The sequence below is a fragment of the Danio aesculapii genome, chromosome 21 (assembly GCF_903798145.1).
Source record: "Danio aesculapii chromosome 21, fDanAes4.1, whole genome shotgun sequence".
NCBI classification, from domain to species: domain Eukaryota; kingdom Metazoa; phylum Chordata; class Actinopteri; order Cypriniformes; family Danionidae; genus Danio; species Danio aesculapii.
The window spans coordinates 7533184-7549464 of NC_079455.1; the positions used below are offsets into that span (position 1 = coordinate 7533184).

Below are 16281 nucleotides of genomic sequence, written 5' to 3' on the forward strand. Positions count from 1 at the left end.
AATTAATGGTATCAGTTAAACGATAAAAAATATATAATTTTATTTAATATATATTTTTATTTAATATATAATAGAGAAGGGCATTTTTGAATGGTTTACTAATGGCTGCGAGTGTTTTGCGCACTGCTTATGCGCCCTGCGCACTTCACGTTATGCCGTTGCGTGCTGTGTGCTTGCGGTTGAAATAAAACTCAACCCTGAGCGGAAAAGCGCGTTATGTCTTTTTCATTCTTCAATCAGATGAAAGCAGAGACACAATTTCCATTGAGGTGACAGCAGTGTTTGTGTTGTCAAGACGACTGATAACTTTTAATGATGGAGGAGATACTAGTGGTCGCTGTTTCAAGTTATCCAGAGCTGTATGACTTTACTAATCTTGAATATCACAATGTTATTAAATATTTCAATTATAACAACATGGACAGCAACACGCACAATAGACCAGCTGATTCAGTCGTTTCTATAGTGACATAAAAAAGAGCACCGCGTTTCTTTTTTTCTTGTCAACATAAGACAGTGAGGTGTGACTCGCGTTTTTGGAACAGAAAATCGCAATCTGTGTGATCGGCCCCTAAATGTGCAACAAATATTTGTCAACTCTCGGGACGGTAACATGTGCAACCACACGTGCCTACAGACGTATTTTGTCAAAGAAGCAAAATGAAAGAAGAATATTTCTGGTCACAGTTTTACACAGATGAGTTGACACAGGGCTGATGCTGATTGCCTCTGTCCTGCCTGGAGCCGCATCATATACTCAACAAATAGGCTATTGATGATTTACTGTACAACCAACAAACCAACCTTTTTTTCCTTTTGGACAAAACAGTTATTAATAGTTTTTATATTATCAAATTTTTTAAATAGCCTACATAATCTACAAATCAAACAAACGACAAATGATTTTTGCATAATGATAACTCTGCAACATATGAGCATTAAGGATCACACGCAGCATGCACACATGAACCGCGAGTGAGACGGAGGAAATAAGTCATTATGGCAATCTTTAAACTAATGACTTCTATTAAAAATGTTGAAACGGGGTTTGTGATATGAGAATAACAGTGGAACATTAAGTAAATGCATATTCTCTGTGGAGCGATTGATTTAAGGTAGCCTGATATTTTTATTTGACGGAAGAAAAAAAACATGCCTATGGAAAAAAAACTGCCTATGCCGTTTCCTAAGGTTCAGTCAGTGTTTTCGTTTTGTAATCTAAATTTGTTTTTTAAGTGAAAACATCTAGGGCAGGTCTGTTTATTTTGTTTAGTTTATTCTTTTTTTCTATGCTTCTATAACAGAATGAATAATGTAATTTTTTATTTTTTTCTGTTTAGAATATAACTGACCCTTTAACTGTCATTTATTATGGATTTACAAAGCATAAATAGATGTCACTTTAGATCAGGTCACAAAACTGTATGAAGTTGAGTTAATAAAGCAATATTAACATGCAAAGTAACTATTAATATATACCTGAATAATAAGATATATAAATGTTGATTTGAATAGTTTATTAATCATTTACTTGCGCATTCTGATTTAGTAATGAAAAATAAATCATTAACACAGAATGAAAATACAATCATTAAGCACATTATATGTGTGCTTATAAGTCAAGATTAGAGCATTTGGATCTGCAGTTATAAACTGCTTACTAACATCTGTTAATGTAGAGTTAATGCTTAACAGGTAATGAATTCACTATTTGCTAATGCTTAATAAATGAGACATAGTGTGTAGTTATTATAAATTGTTACCAAAGATCCTGAAATTTAGAAGCATTTAAGGCAAGTAAAAAAATTGATTTGTTTTCAGAAAAAATAAGTTCAAATGAAGTGTGTTTTTTCCTTAAAACAAGTATAATAGTTTGCCATTGGGGTAAACAAAATAATCTCAAAGCAGGTTTATTTTGCTTGCCCCACTGGCAGATTATTTAGCTTATTTTATTGCAAATCTTTTCAAAATTCTTGTTTTCTTTTTAAATAATAAATAAATAAAATAAAGAGGGGCCAAATGGTGGGGCTGTGGGTGGCCCAATCGCCTCACAGCAAGAAGGTTGCTGGTTCAAACCCCGGCTGGGCCTTTTTACATTTCTGTCTGGAGTTTGCATGTTCTCCCTACGTTTGTGTGGTTTTCCTGCGGGTGCTCCGGTTTCCACCACAAGTCCAAAATCATGTTATGTAGGTGAATTGGGTAAGCTAAATTGTCCGTAGTGTATGAGTGTGTATAGGTGTTTCCCAGTGATGGGTTGAAGGTGGAAGGGCATCCACTGTGTATAACATATGCTGGATAAGTTGGCGGTTCATTCCGCTGTGGCTAAGGGATTAAGCCGAAAAGAAAATGAATGAATGAATAAAATAAAGAGATTTTTTTGCTTGTCTACACTGTAAAAAGTGATCAGTTACTTAAAGTTAGTAAGCCCATTGAAATATAATTGGCTGAACTGGCAGTGGGCGGCTTAAAAGAACCAAAACAAAGACAGCGTTCTGGCACGGAAACGCCCATTTTCAAAGCAGAATAACTGACTTCAGCATTGTTTTTCAGATAAACAAGAATGTCCACTTGGCATGTTTCTTAAATATCTGCAAACATATTATGGTAATTTTATGCTTTAGAAGTGTCAAAAACTTACATACAGCACATTGATTAACTCTGGTGAAAAACAAAAAATATTGAATTGTTTTAAATAAGATAGAAAAACATTAAATTCATAATTTCAAAATTGTAAATTAGCATAATACTGGTTTGTTGTCAGTGGCTCCTAGCTCAATTTGTTCTCTCAAATTCCTCAAATTGAAAATGCCGAAATGAGATTCCTATTATCTCCTATAACACACGGTTTTCTTCTGTTTATCTCCAGGTCTATAGCTAGACTGGCGAACATCCAGGAAGCCGCTCTTCGCAAAGCTGCCGAGACCACAGATGTATTACTGGACCATGAGAAGGAGTGGAAACTGGGTAAATGCATCCTGCGCTTCCCTGAGATTCTGCAGAAGATCACAGACGACCTGCTGCTCCACATGCTGTGCGACTACCTGTATGAGCTAGCCACCACCTTCACCGAGTTCTACGACAGCTGCTATTGCGTGGAGAAGGACCGGCAGACAGGTGGGTTCCTTAACGGAGCATGATTCTGAAGTTATTAGTGTTCACTGTGAGCAGGATATACATTACCACTTAAAAGATTCAGGACAATGGGTCTCATTAACTAATAACTGCATACATTTTTGGATTTTATAAGCACATTCGAGCTTCTTACAAAAACTTTTCGCTAAATCACAACATATGCATACACACATGATCTGGTTCTTAACACTGGAACTACCAGAATTAATAAAATAACTACTAGAATTACCATATTGGTAATTCTAACCGTTCTCATATAAGACGTCATATTGTCATGTCATATTTACATTCAAAGCTTTTATTGAGATATTAAAATTGATCTTTGAATGTCTGTCATCATATTTAATTAATCCATCACCATAAAAATACAATCTTTTTGCCTAAAAATGTGTAGTTAGGCTACATTAGACCACCCACGAATGTCCACGACACATTATACTTTTTTTCAGGCAAGGGAGAAGGCTTTTTCACGGCGCTGAGTATGCTATTTTAAAAGACATATCTGAAGTAAAGTTATGTTTTTGGTAACAGAAAGTTATGTTTTTGATAGCAGGAACTTGCTAGGTTACAGAGGCACGCATATTCCAAGTCACGGGGAAAAGTATCAGACAACTGATATAATTTGTAATAACTTTGTAGAAATAATCATTACTCTTTTGTGTTTTGCAATAAATAAAATATAATAAAATGTAATAAAATATCAATGTTAGCAGGAAATAAACGCATATTTAGAAAATATCAGGGAATTGTAGATGTTTTTTTTTTTTCAACAAAATTTATAAATTGCAAAAATTAAAAACTTAAATTTGTTCTTTTGTTAGTGAATTTAGAGTCTTCTAAATGAGCGCCTGTGTGCATGAGGTTAGTAATTTACATAATACATGGCCAAACCAGCTCCATATAAGGGCTTTTTACAAAGCATGACTTGTCCAGAGAAAGACAAATATGGCACTGAAACAAAAGACAAAAAAAAAAAAGAGTTTTATCAATAGCAAATGTGAGGTTTGCTGTTGAACGTGGAAGCCAGAAAAAAATTTGCTGTTTCAAAAAACTTGCATAAAATCAAAAAGAACTTTTCTGGACAATCTAAAGTGACTGAAAAGCCAATCCCAGAGCATGTGTCACAATGTCTTCAAGCAGTACCAAGTTTGCTTCCAAACACAAGGTGCATACGCGTTTTGTGAATTGAGACCCAATTTTTTATTACCTTTTAGCAGAGGCCAGTTCTGTTAACAACGCTGCAATCATTTGATCAAAATGCAATAAAAACTTAAAAATTGCTAAATATTATTACAATTTTCAGCAGTTGGTTTCTTATTAGAAGCGGAAATAAGGAATTGAAATGCATTTATTTCACTCAAATGTTTCAAAAAGTTAATTGCACTTAATAGAAACAAGTGACATGAACTTAAAGTTCTATTCAATTAAGGTGAACTTAAAATGACTGGGTAGAAGTAAATGTCTAGTTACCAGCATGCTTAGCATTTTTATACTGCAGTGGTGCTCAAGCCTGTTCCTGGAGATCGACCTTCCTGCAAAGTTCAGCTCCAGTCCTGATCAAACACACCTGAAAAATTAATTAGGACCTGAACAGCACTTAATAATTACAGGCAGGTGTGTTTGATATGGGTTGCAACTGAAATCTGCAGAGGGTCGATCTCCAGGAACAGGGTTGGTCACCTCTGGTATACTGCATGCATACTGTATAAGGAAAATAATGCTACATATTCCAATTCACATACAGTCTATCCTAAACAGTATTTGAAAATACAATTAGTATTTCTCTAATTATAGTATTTTGAAACGAGTATTCTAAATTACTGGGATAATGTGCTGTTTTCAATGCAATCTCATGGCAATTCATATATTTTTGATTAAATGGCTAGTTTGTATCAATTTGTACATTTGAATAAAATTTGCTCAATCCCCAATCACGGTTTGACACCTCCTTTACACAAATTAAGTCATATAAATTTGTACAAATTAGCCACTTTTCTGACAATATGTAAAATAGTTCCTTTCCTTGAGATCTGGCTCATTACTTTTATTTAAATTTGAAGTACAGATCAACGTCTAACTGCTAATATTGCCCACAGTGTGATGTGACTTTGATTAGAAGTACAAACACGAAGAAGTACAAACACGAGTTAAAGTGTTACCAAACTACAAATATGGCAAACTGGTGAAACCGACAGTTAATGGTAATGGTGTTTGAATGATTGTTAATTGATATCTAACATATACAGTATTGTTCAAAATAATAGCAGTACAATGTGACTAACCAAAATAATCCAAGTTTTTAGTATATTTTTATTGATACATGGCAAACAAGTTACCAGTAGGTGCAGTAGATTCTCAGAAAACAAACAAGACCCAGCATTCATGATATGCAAGCTCTTAAGGCTGTGCAATTGGGCTATTAGTTGAAAGGGGTGTGTTAAAAAAAGTAGCAGTGTGGCGTTTAATCAGTGAGGTCATCAATTTTGTGAAAAAAACAGGTGTGAATCAGGTGTGGCCTGCACTTGTTGAACATGCATTTGAAAGCCTTAGGCAAATGGTCGTTCAAGACATTGTTCAGAAGAATAGCGTACTTTGATTAAAAAGTTGATTGGAGAGGGGAAAACCTATAAAGAGGTGCAAAAATTATGGACTGTTCAGCTAAAATGATCTCCAATGCTTTAAAATGGAGGGCAAAACCAGAGAGACGTGGAAGAAAACGGAAGACAACCAACAACATGGCTCGAAGAATAACCAGAATGGCAAAGGCTCAGCCAATGATCACCTCCAGGATGATCAAAAACAGTCTGGAGTTACCTGTAGGTACTCTGACAGTTAGAAGACGTCTGTGTGAACCTGATCTATTTTTCTAGAATCCCTTGCAAAGTCCCTCTGTTTAAAAAAAGGCATGTGCAGAAGAGGTTACAATTTGTCAAAGAACACATCAACTGGCCTAAACAGAAATGGAGGAACATTTTGTGGACTGATGAGAGTAAAATTGTCCTTTTTGGGTCCAAGGGCTACAGTTTGTGAGACAACCTCCAAAATCTGAATTCAAGCCACAGTACACAGTGAAAACAGTGAAGCATGGTGGTGCAAGCATCACGATATGGGCATGTTTCTCCTACTATGGTGTTGGGTCTATTTATTGCATACTAGGGATCATGGCTCAGTTTGCATATGTCAAAATACTTGAAGAGGTCATGTTGCCTTATGCTGAAGAGGACATGCCCTTGAAATGGTTGTTTCTACAAGAAAATGGCCCCAAACACACTAGTGAATGAGCAAAGTCTTTGTTCCAAACCAACAAAATTAATGTTATGGAGTGGCCAGCCCAATCTCCTGACCCTAATCCAATCGAGAACTTGTGGTGTGATATAAAAAAATGCTGTTTCTGAAGCAAAACCAAGAAATGTAAATGAACTGGGGAATGTTGTTAAAGAATCATGGAGTGGAAAAACAGCTGAAAGGTGCCACAAGTTGGTTGACTCAATGCCACACAGATGTGAAGAAGTTATCAAAAACTGAGGTTGTATAACTAAATAGTAGTTTAGTGATTCTCAGGATTCCAAAATCCTAGAAACACAAATGTTTGTACAAAATAGTTTTGAATTTTTACAGCCAAGGCTGACACTGCTTTTTTTTTAACGCACCCCTTTCAACTAATTGCCCCATTGCACAGCCTTAAGAGCTTGCATATCATGAATGCTGGGTCTTGTTTGTTTTCTGAGAATCTACTGCACCTATTGGTAACTTGTTTGCCAGGTATCAATAAAAAATATACTAAAAACTTGGATTATTTTGGTCAGTCACATTGTACTGCTAATATTTTAAATAATATTATATATCTCAGTGGTGTAGTGCTAAAAAAAAAGGTGGTGTACTATTAACCACCCAACCCGCCCATGCTGTATTATAATTTTATCTGAACGTTTCAGCGAGACATCATTCAGTTGACTTCGAAAAACAAATTAAGATGAGTTAAAAAAACATTTGGTATACAGTTAAAGGGGATGTGAATACACGTAAATTAGGAAAGTCTAATCAGCAGAACAGGTGAGTATACTGAGGGTATACGCAATTATTGATCCTCAGAAGTCGTAATACCCAAACAGCTAGTGGCATACTGAGTATACGTGCGTATAGCCCCGACTACACCACTGTGATATATATATAATTTACTGCATTATATTTCAACTGCAACTGCTGAACTTTTATAAAGGCGTTTTTGGTCATTAACTTAATGCATAATTGTGCAAATTTCTCTGCATGAAAGATCTACAAATGGCAGATTAACATGCTACAGCATCTCTAATATAAAAGAAAATTAAATATGAAAGAAATGTGATGACGTGCAAGAGGATTGACAGGGCATGTAATTAAGCAACGTAATAGTCTTTTAGTGTGGAAGTAATATCACCCAAAGCTTGCATATTCTTCTGTTACACTCTTAAAATGATGAGCAATCCAAAAAAAATTACGTTTTACCATTTTTTTAATCTTTTTTTAAGATCTCTGGGTGTAGCGGGAAAACTTTAGGCTTAGCTCAACATAAATAATTTAATCAGATTAGACCATAATTATTTCCTAGCCATATTGGCCTAGAAAATAGCAACTTTTCATTTTACGTCAGTCTTAGTACAGAGCGTCATGCATTAAATAGGAAATTTATTGAAAATCGTTTTGATGTTTTTGTTTCTAAGCGGGATTCAAATGGTCTAATCTGATTCAATGATTTATGCTAAGCTAAAAGTTGCTCCCACCAGACCTATAAATGGGCTGAATGCATTTAAAAATGGTAAAACTTAACTGTTTAACTCTAGGCGACTTATAAAATGAGCCTATTTCCAAAAAAATTAGGCTGTTCCTTAACTGTGTTCCATCCCACTCATCACAAGTATCTTGTTGTAGTACAAAATACAAATGTAAAGTTTCACTAACTTAAAAAAATAGTTTGCAGCAATGAGTTGTTACAAAGGTTTTGAGTAATCTGAACTGTCTTACATTGTGAATGTAGTTTAAAATGAAACGTTTTTCTGTGATTTAAAGCAAAATTTTCACCATCATTACTCCAGTCTTAAGTGTCACATTATCCTTTAAAAACTCTAATATGAGGATTTGCTGCTTAAAATAACATTTATTATTACTATCAGTGTTAAACATTTGGGCTGCATTTTATTTTTGTGGAAACTGTGATTCAGTACCATTTAAATTTTTATTACTGTTTCCCCATAAAACACACATTAAATTATTTGAATGAATGTGAAGACATTGACTTATTTTTAATTTTGCTAAATTCTAATATATTTTGTGGTTTTGAACTTTTCAACAAACAAGCAAAACACCAAATTATGAAGCAGAAAAAAATATTTCAGCATGGAAAATTATCCAATCTTTATTAATGACTGAGTACCAAAAGTAATTGTTCAAAATAGAAACTGAACGAGCAGTGTCTGTGATACTTAAAGGGCCGTTCACATATCGCGTCTATAAGGGCATGGAAAACGTGAGGCACACTGCTTCCCTTATCTTTCGCCCTTATCTTTCGCCCTGTCTGTCATTGCTAGACAACCATCAACTGCTTTCTCAGAGGATGACAAACTGACAAACCATTGCTGCAGCTCTGATACAAGTTTTATTCATGGAGAAAATTAAAAAGTGTGTTTGGTTACTCTGTGTTTGTTTAAGGTAATTAGTCTACCGTTAATATTATATTCCATACTTCACACTAATGGCCCGTTTCCACTGAGTGGTACGATTCGATTCAGCACACTTCTGTGGACGTTTCCACTGTAAAAGGGTACCTAAAAGTGAACCGTACCGTACCACTTTTTGGTCACCCTTTGCGAAGGGTACCTAGCATGAAAAAAGGGTACCAAAAGGCGGAGCAATATGCACAGCTGAACGCTATTGGTTTACACAGATACGTCATTCGCAGAACCAGGAGAATGAAAACAAAGGAACCACCATTTTTAAAAACACAGCTAAGACATTACACTGTAATAATATATACAGTTAAAGTCAGAATTATTAGCCCCCTTTTGCTTTTTCAAATATTTCCCAAATGATGTTTAATGGATAATGCCTGATAATATTTTTTCTTTTGGAGAAAGTCTTATTTGTTTTATTTAGGCTGGAATAAAAGCAGATAAAAATTTTTAAACACCATTTTAAGGTCATAACTATTAGCCCCTTTTAGCTATTTTTTTTTCCGATAGTCTACAGAACAAACCATCGTTATACAATAACTTGCCTAATTACCCTAACCTGCCTAGCTAACCTAATTAAGCCATTAAATGTCACTTTAATCTGTATAAAAGTGTCTTGAAAAATATCTAGTAAAATATAATTTACTGTCATCATGGCAAAGATAATATAAATCATTAGAAATGTGTTATTAAAACTATTATGTTTAGAAATGTGTTGATAAAATTCTCTTTCCGTTAAACAGAAATTAGGAAAAAATAAACAGGGGGGCTAATAATTCAGGGGGGCTAATAATTCTGACTTCAACTGTACATATAATAACAAGCTAGTATGGTCAACCCGAGCTCAAATAAACCTTGTCGTCGAACAACACAAAACCAAGAAGAACAAAATCTGCCATGTCCTGTTGTTGTTTTAGAGCTCGCCTTGCGTCTATATTTGAAATTAATTAACTTCTTGAGCTCATACAGTATTAATAAGGTGCATGTGATTATTAAAGCGTTTCTGATATCCGATCCTTTCAGAAAGGGACTTACGCGAGAGTGAAGCGCGAAAAATCAAAGGAGAAGCTGGAAAAAACAGCAGGAAAGGATGCTTTCTGCAACATAAAATATGAACAATCTGCCATATTTAACTATTATCATCACCTTTTGGACTATTATGAACTCGGAATGACGGAATTACTTTCTAACAAAAGGTTACACGTGCTGCTGTAGATTAAAGACGCTTATGAGAGGTCAGCTCTGACTGTGGGCTATATTTAGTGTTGTTTTTGAACCCTAATAAGGACTAAATGTATGTTGTGTGTAGTTTTTCTGTAATTAGTAACATATTGGTGACTGTAAGGGTCTGTATGTGTTCATATATGTTCATTTATTTATTTTATATAATTGCTATAAATTATTGATCATTGATCTGCAGTTATAATCAAATCCTGTTCATGGAAAGATAAGTAATGAACATTTGTACACAAGTATTTATGTGTATAAAGCATCTGTTTTGTGACAAGTGCTTCTCATACAGCATGATATGTGAACGATCCATACAGCTTCACTGTGACATTTCCTTGAGTAAAAATGACCTCGTCTGAAACTTTCTGTCGTACACTATGCCCACCAAAAGTGTATACTTTTGGCAGTGGAATTGCAAGCTTGATAAAGGTGACCCATACCGACCCGTACCGTACTGTACTGTACCACTCATTAGCCATTAGTTTAAAAACATCCTAGACTTTTGACCTCTAGTGTATGCCACACGTTCATTGACAGTGATGGCTTAAAATAAGTGAAGCTGACCCAGAATTTATCCCTTATCAAGAAAGAAAAACATACTCAGTGCCCAAAATCTTTAATGGTTATGAGGTTTTAATGGTTAATTAAATACATTCAGAGAGTGTATAGCTTTTGCAGATGTGTCAGGACGGTAATTGTTCCAGAAATATATTTAGTTTCATCTCGCTGTCCAAACTTTTACTGTAATGAAAGATGTTAATAACTTTAATAACATTTGTTTTTCACAGTTACAATCTTTTAACAATAATGGAAATTGAATCTGGGACAATAGCAAATTAAAAGTATATGTATTTTTCCCCTTGCCATTTGGATTACCTCATTAAAATCTAGTTACTTAGGCACTGATGAAGCTACTGTCTCTTGAATGGTACAGCTCATTTAGTCTTTTAATATAGACTAATGGAAGTGAGTTGTACTGAAGAAGCTCAAAAAGGCTTTGCTGCCTATGGGACTTAATATTTTTTTTTTGTTTTAAGCAGAGTGATTTAAAAGCTCATGGAATTAAAGGTAATTTCTGCACCACTAATGGCAACAAATGCAAAAATAATACTGAGTTTTTTCAAAGTTTCATAACACTGCCTTATAGGTTACTTATGCATCTCATATTAAATCATAGGGAAAACAAAAGTATATCAGAGAAAACATCTTAAAAGGCTGTTCATTCATTCATTTTTCATTCATTCATTCGGCTTAGTCCCTTTATTCATCAGGGGTCGCCACAGCGGAATGAACCGCCAACTTATCCAGCATATGTTTTACGCAGCGGATTCCCTTCCAGCTGCAACCCAGTACTGGAAAACATCCATACACTCTCATCCACACACACTCACACTACGGACAATTTAGTTTATTAAATTCAACTGCAGCATATGTCTTTGGACTTGTGGGGGAAACCAGAACACCCGGAGAAAACACACTTAGCTGTGACTCGACCCAGTGACCTTCTTTTAAAAGATTGTTGTTTTAAATGTAATTATTTATGCACTGGCTTTTATAATTCAAGTCAAATAAAAAAAACTTAAAGGGAAAGTTCACACAAAGCTGAAAATTCAGTTTACTCTTTACAAACATTTATGAGTTTTATTTTTGTTTAACACGAAAGAAGTTATTTTGAAAAAATGTTGGGAACCGGTAATCATTGACTTCCGTAGTATTTATTTTTCCTGCTATGAAAGTCAGTGGTTACTGTTTCTAACATTCTTCACAATATCTTCTTTTGTGTTCATCAACAACAACAACAAAAAAAAAGAAATGCATAAAGGTTAGGAAACGCTTGAGGATCAGTAAATAAAGTATTTTTTAAATATAATTTTTGGGGTGAACTATCACTTAAAGAAATAAAAGCAACATACACACACACACATACACACACATACACACACACACATATATATATATGCATGTGTGTGTGTGTGTGTGTGTGTGTGTATATATATATATATATATATATATATATATATATATATATATATATATATATATATATATATATATATATATATATATATATATATATATATATATATATATATATATATCTTTCAATTTCTAAATATGTTTGGTAAATAAAATATTATTTTAATAAATATTTCTGTTTAATAAACTTAGTTTTGTTTAAATGCAAATTTTATAAAAAATTGAATGCTTGAAACACAATTTTTTAAAAAAAGAAAAGAATGGGAATATACATAATTGAGTACACCCCATTTTGGAAATGAATATTTTGATCCATTTCTCAGAGAATATAGGCTATGTATTTTGGTGCATTTAAACAAAACTATGTTTATTAAACAGATATATTTATTAAAATAATATTTTAATGACCAAACATATTTAGAAATTGAAAGATAATACAATTTAATTCAAGCAAAATATTGCAAAAAAAAATAAAAAATTACAACCTACAAAGTTTCAACAATTTTTAAAAATGTTTTCGCTTCTCTTGATTTTTCCTTTTTAAAATTTGTATTTAATATTTTTCTATAAGTTTGGGTGTCCTTGTTTTTGCACCGTTATCGTAAGTTATTCTGTTCGATAAGTTCCATACTTTGCTTCAGTACTGACTAATCTAATGTATATGCACAAATTTAATATTGTATACAGTAGTTTCCTATTAAAAATATGAATTTAAGTGATAGATTTGTGACTGGTGTACCTATATATGCTGAGCACTGTACTTGATGAGATAATAGAAGATATGTAGGTGAAAATGGCGAACATGTTTTGTAATAGGAGGCCCTTATTTATTTTTTTATTCAATTTTAATTTATTTCACAAAACAAGTTTTCATGTGTTTGTGTACATTTGTGTCTATATAGATACTTGTGTATATGTACAATAACTATGTATTGTTTTTCATTTGTTTTTATTTTCTTTGCTATTTTTTGACTACTGCATGTGAGTGTGTATTTATGCTGTAAATGCTTTTTTGTAACTAGTATTTTTGTTATAAAGAATCATAAATTTCTCTTTTAAATGTTAATTTCCTTTTAAATGCTTTTCAATATGATATTTGTGCCTATACAGTGCATCCGGAAAGTATTAATAGCACTTCACTTTTTCCACATTTTTTTATGTTACAGCCCATCAAAATGGAATAAGTAATTTATTTCCTCAAATTCTACACACAATACCCCATAATAACAATGTGAAAAAGATTTTTTGAAATTGTTGCAAATTAATTAAAAATATAAAAACCTGAAAAATCTCACGGACATAAGTATTCACAGCCTTTGCTCAATACTTTATTGATGCACCTTTGGCAGCAATTACAGCCTCAAGTCTTTTTGAATATGATGCCACAAGCTTGGCACACCTGTCTTTGGGATTTTTGTCCGTTCCTCTTTGCAGTACCTCTCAAGCTTTATCAGGTTGAATGGGAAGCATTGATGTACAGCCATTTTCAGATCTCTCCAGAGATGTTCAATAGGATTGAGGTCTGGGGCCTGGCTGGGCCACTCAAGGACAATCACAGAGTTGTTGTGAAGCTACTCCATTGATATTTTGGTGGTGTGCTTTGGGTCATTGTCCTGCTGGAAGATGAACCGTCGCCCCAGTCTGAGTTCAAGAGCACTCTGAAGCAGGTTTACATTCTCTGTCTCTGTACATTGCTGCATTCATCTTTCCCTCTATCCTGACTAGTCTTCCAGTTCCTGCTGCTGAAAAACATCCCCACAGCATGATGCTGCCACCACCATGCTTCACTGTAGGAATAATATTAGCCTGGTGATGAGCGGTGCCTGCTTTTCTCCAAATGTAACGCCTGGTATTCACTCCAAAGTGTTCAATTTTAGTCTCAATTTTGTTTCTTATGGTCTGAGAGTCCTTCAGATGCCTTTGGCAAATTCCAGGTGGGGAGTGGCTTCCGTCTGGCCACTCTACCATAAAGGCCTGATTGGTGGATTGCTGCACAGATGGTTGTCCTTCTGTAAGGTTCTCCTCTCTCCACAGAAGAACGCTGGAGCTCAGACAGAGTGATCATCTGATGGAGGCCACTGTGCTCGTTGGAACTTTCAGAGCAGCAGAAATTTGTCTGTAACCTTCCCCAGCCTTGTGCCTCGAGACAGTCCTGTCTCGGAGGTCTACAGGCAATTCCTCTGTCTTCACGCTTGGTTTGTGCTTAGACATGCACAGTCAACCCTGGGACGTTATATAGACTGGTGTATGCCTTTTCATATCATGTCCAATTAACTGAATTTACCACAGGTGAACTCCAATTAAGCTGCTGAAACATCTCAAGAATGATCAGGGGAAACAGATTCGCTTCACGGCAAAGGCTGTGAATACTTATGAACGTGATTTTTCAGGTTTTTTATTTAAAATAAATTTGCAACAATTAACTTTTTTTTTCACATTGTCATTATGGGGCATTGTGTGTAGAATTTTGAGGAAATAAATGAATTTATCCATTTTGGCTGTAACATAAAAAAAAAATTTGGAAAAAGTGAAGCGCTATGAATACTTTCCGGATGCTCTGTAGAATGATTAGTAAGTACTGAATCCAAATCTGAAGCTAATCTAGCAAAATAACTAATGATAATGGTCCAAAAATTTCCATCCTATTTTTTTTGTTATTGAAAAATATTAAATCAAAATTTAAAAAGGAGAAAACAAAAAAATTTGGTTGTAATTTGTTAGTTTTTAATTTATTTTCGCAATATCTTTCTATTTCTAAAAATGTTTTGTGACTAAAACATTATTTTAATAAATAAATATACAAAATAAAATGTATCTGTTTAATTAATCTGTTTTGTTCAAGTGCACCAAAATATATTACCCATATTCACTGAGAAATGCATAAACATATTCAATTTTAAAATTGTATGCTGAACACTGTATAGGCAAATTCAAAAATCATTTATTTAAATACATAAATATATTTTTAAATGAAAAAAGTTTTGTACAAGAAAAGGTACTTTTAGAATGTTTGGAATATTTGAAGTGTTTCAAGATTGATTGATTTTCTTAAATAACCTTTAATGATGTGGCAGGATGTCCTTGGTTTGATTGAAATCAAGCTGCCTCCTAGAAAATAGCCTGTTTGACTAATGGCCGCTCTGTCTCGTTGTTCTCAGGGGAAGTGGTCAAAGTCAACATGTGGCGGATGCTCCTCTGTGAAGCTACTGCTGCGGTGATGGCCAAAGGTTTTGACATTCTGGGTATCAATCCAGTTCAGAGGATGTAAACGGGTCAGCGCCTTCCTCCTCTAAACAAGAGACCTTTTTTCACAAAACCGATCAATGTTCCTGCGGATTCTTAAGGTATACCAAATAAAAGTCATCCGGCTGACCATAACAAAAGCTTTGACTTCCTGGTCATTTCTCTTTACGTAAATGTCATATTAACCTTCCGGACCCTGACGAACGGTAAAAGTCAATCTCTTCTGCCCTTTCCTTCTCTCTAATAAGTCTGAATTCTAGCCGGGCGATAAGAATTAGGTCACTTCATTTTTTTACCTCAACAACAGCTTCTCTTGGATTTTTTTTAATACCACTTTTTACAAAGTAAGTCTCTGCTGTCCCTAGAGTGTGTATGTGACAAGGTTATAGTAGTTATGGATTTTTCATTAGCCCCTTTCACACATACAGACCTTTCTGGAAAATTACCGGCAATTTTCTGAAAAGGTCTGCATGTGTGAACAGATCTTTTGTGAAAATACCGAAATTTTTTTGAAAATACCGAAATTCGTTCCGGATATTTTCCGGAAAGAGAAGTTGTAACATTACCGGTAATTTGCTGGATTGCTGCGCTGTGTGAACTCAGAAGGAAGATTGCTGGAAAGAGCGTGTTCACGTCTAGAACGCACTGACGTGACGCATCTACCTTAGCCAATCAGAACATTCAGACGCATTCAGGTCCGTGCTGTTTAGGAAAATAAAAGACTTTGAATATTTTTCCAGAAACATTTAGCTGCGAGATGTTAGTCAAATAACATTTCTATGTTCCTTCTTAATGCCAACTGTGTACAAAATATCGATAAAACACTTATGATAAACCGCTGTTTGTTTACCTTCAAGCTCTGATGCACAGGAAGCAGCCGGTGAGCGCCAGCACACACACATATTATGTACATCTCGACATGCAAATGTGTTCCTCCGTATGTTTTCATCGAAGTTGTTCACAATACTCCACAGAGTTTGTAATGTAGTCAAAT

General features: G+C 34.5%; 1 protein-coding gene across 1 annotated transcript in view; it reads left to right on the forward strand.

Moving 5' to 3' along the window:
- Nucleotides 1–15427, forward strand: part of rars1 (arginyl-tRNA synthetase 1) — a 51585-nt gene extending 36158 nt beyond the window's left edge. The window contains exons 14-15 of the mRNA XM_056446102.1: nucleotides 2867–3114; nucleotides 15203–15427. Of these exons, the coding sequence (XP_056302077.1) occupies nucleotides 2867–3114; nucleotides 15203–15312 (358 nt within the window). The 3' untranslated portion in view covers nucleotides 15313–15427. The remainder of the gene's footprint in view (nucleotides 1–2866; nucleotides 3115–15202) is intronic.
- Nucleotides 15428–16281: the final 854 nt, after the last annotated feature.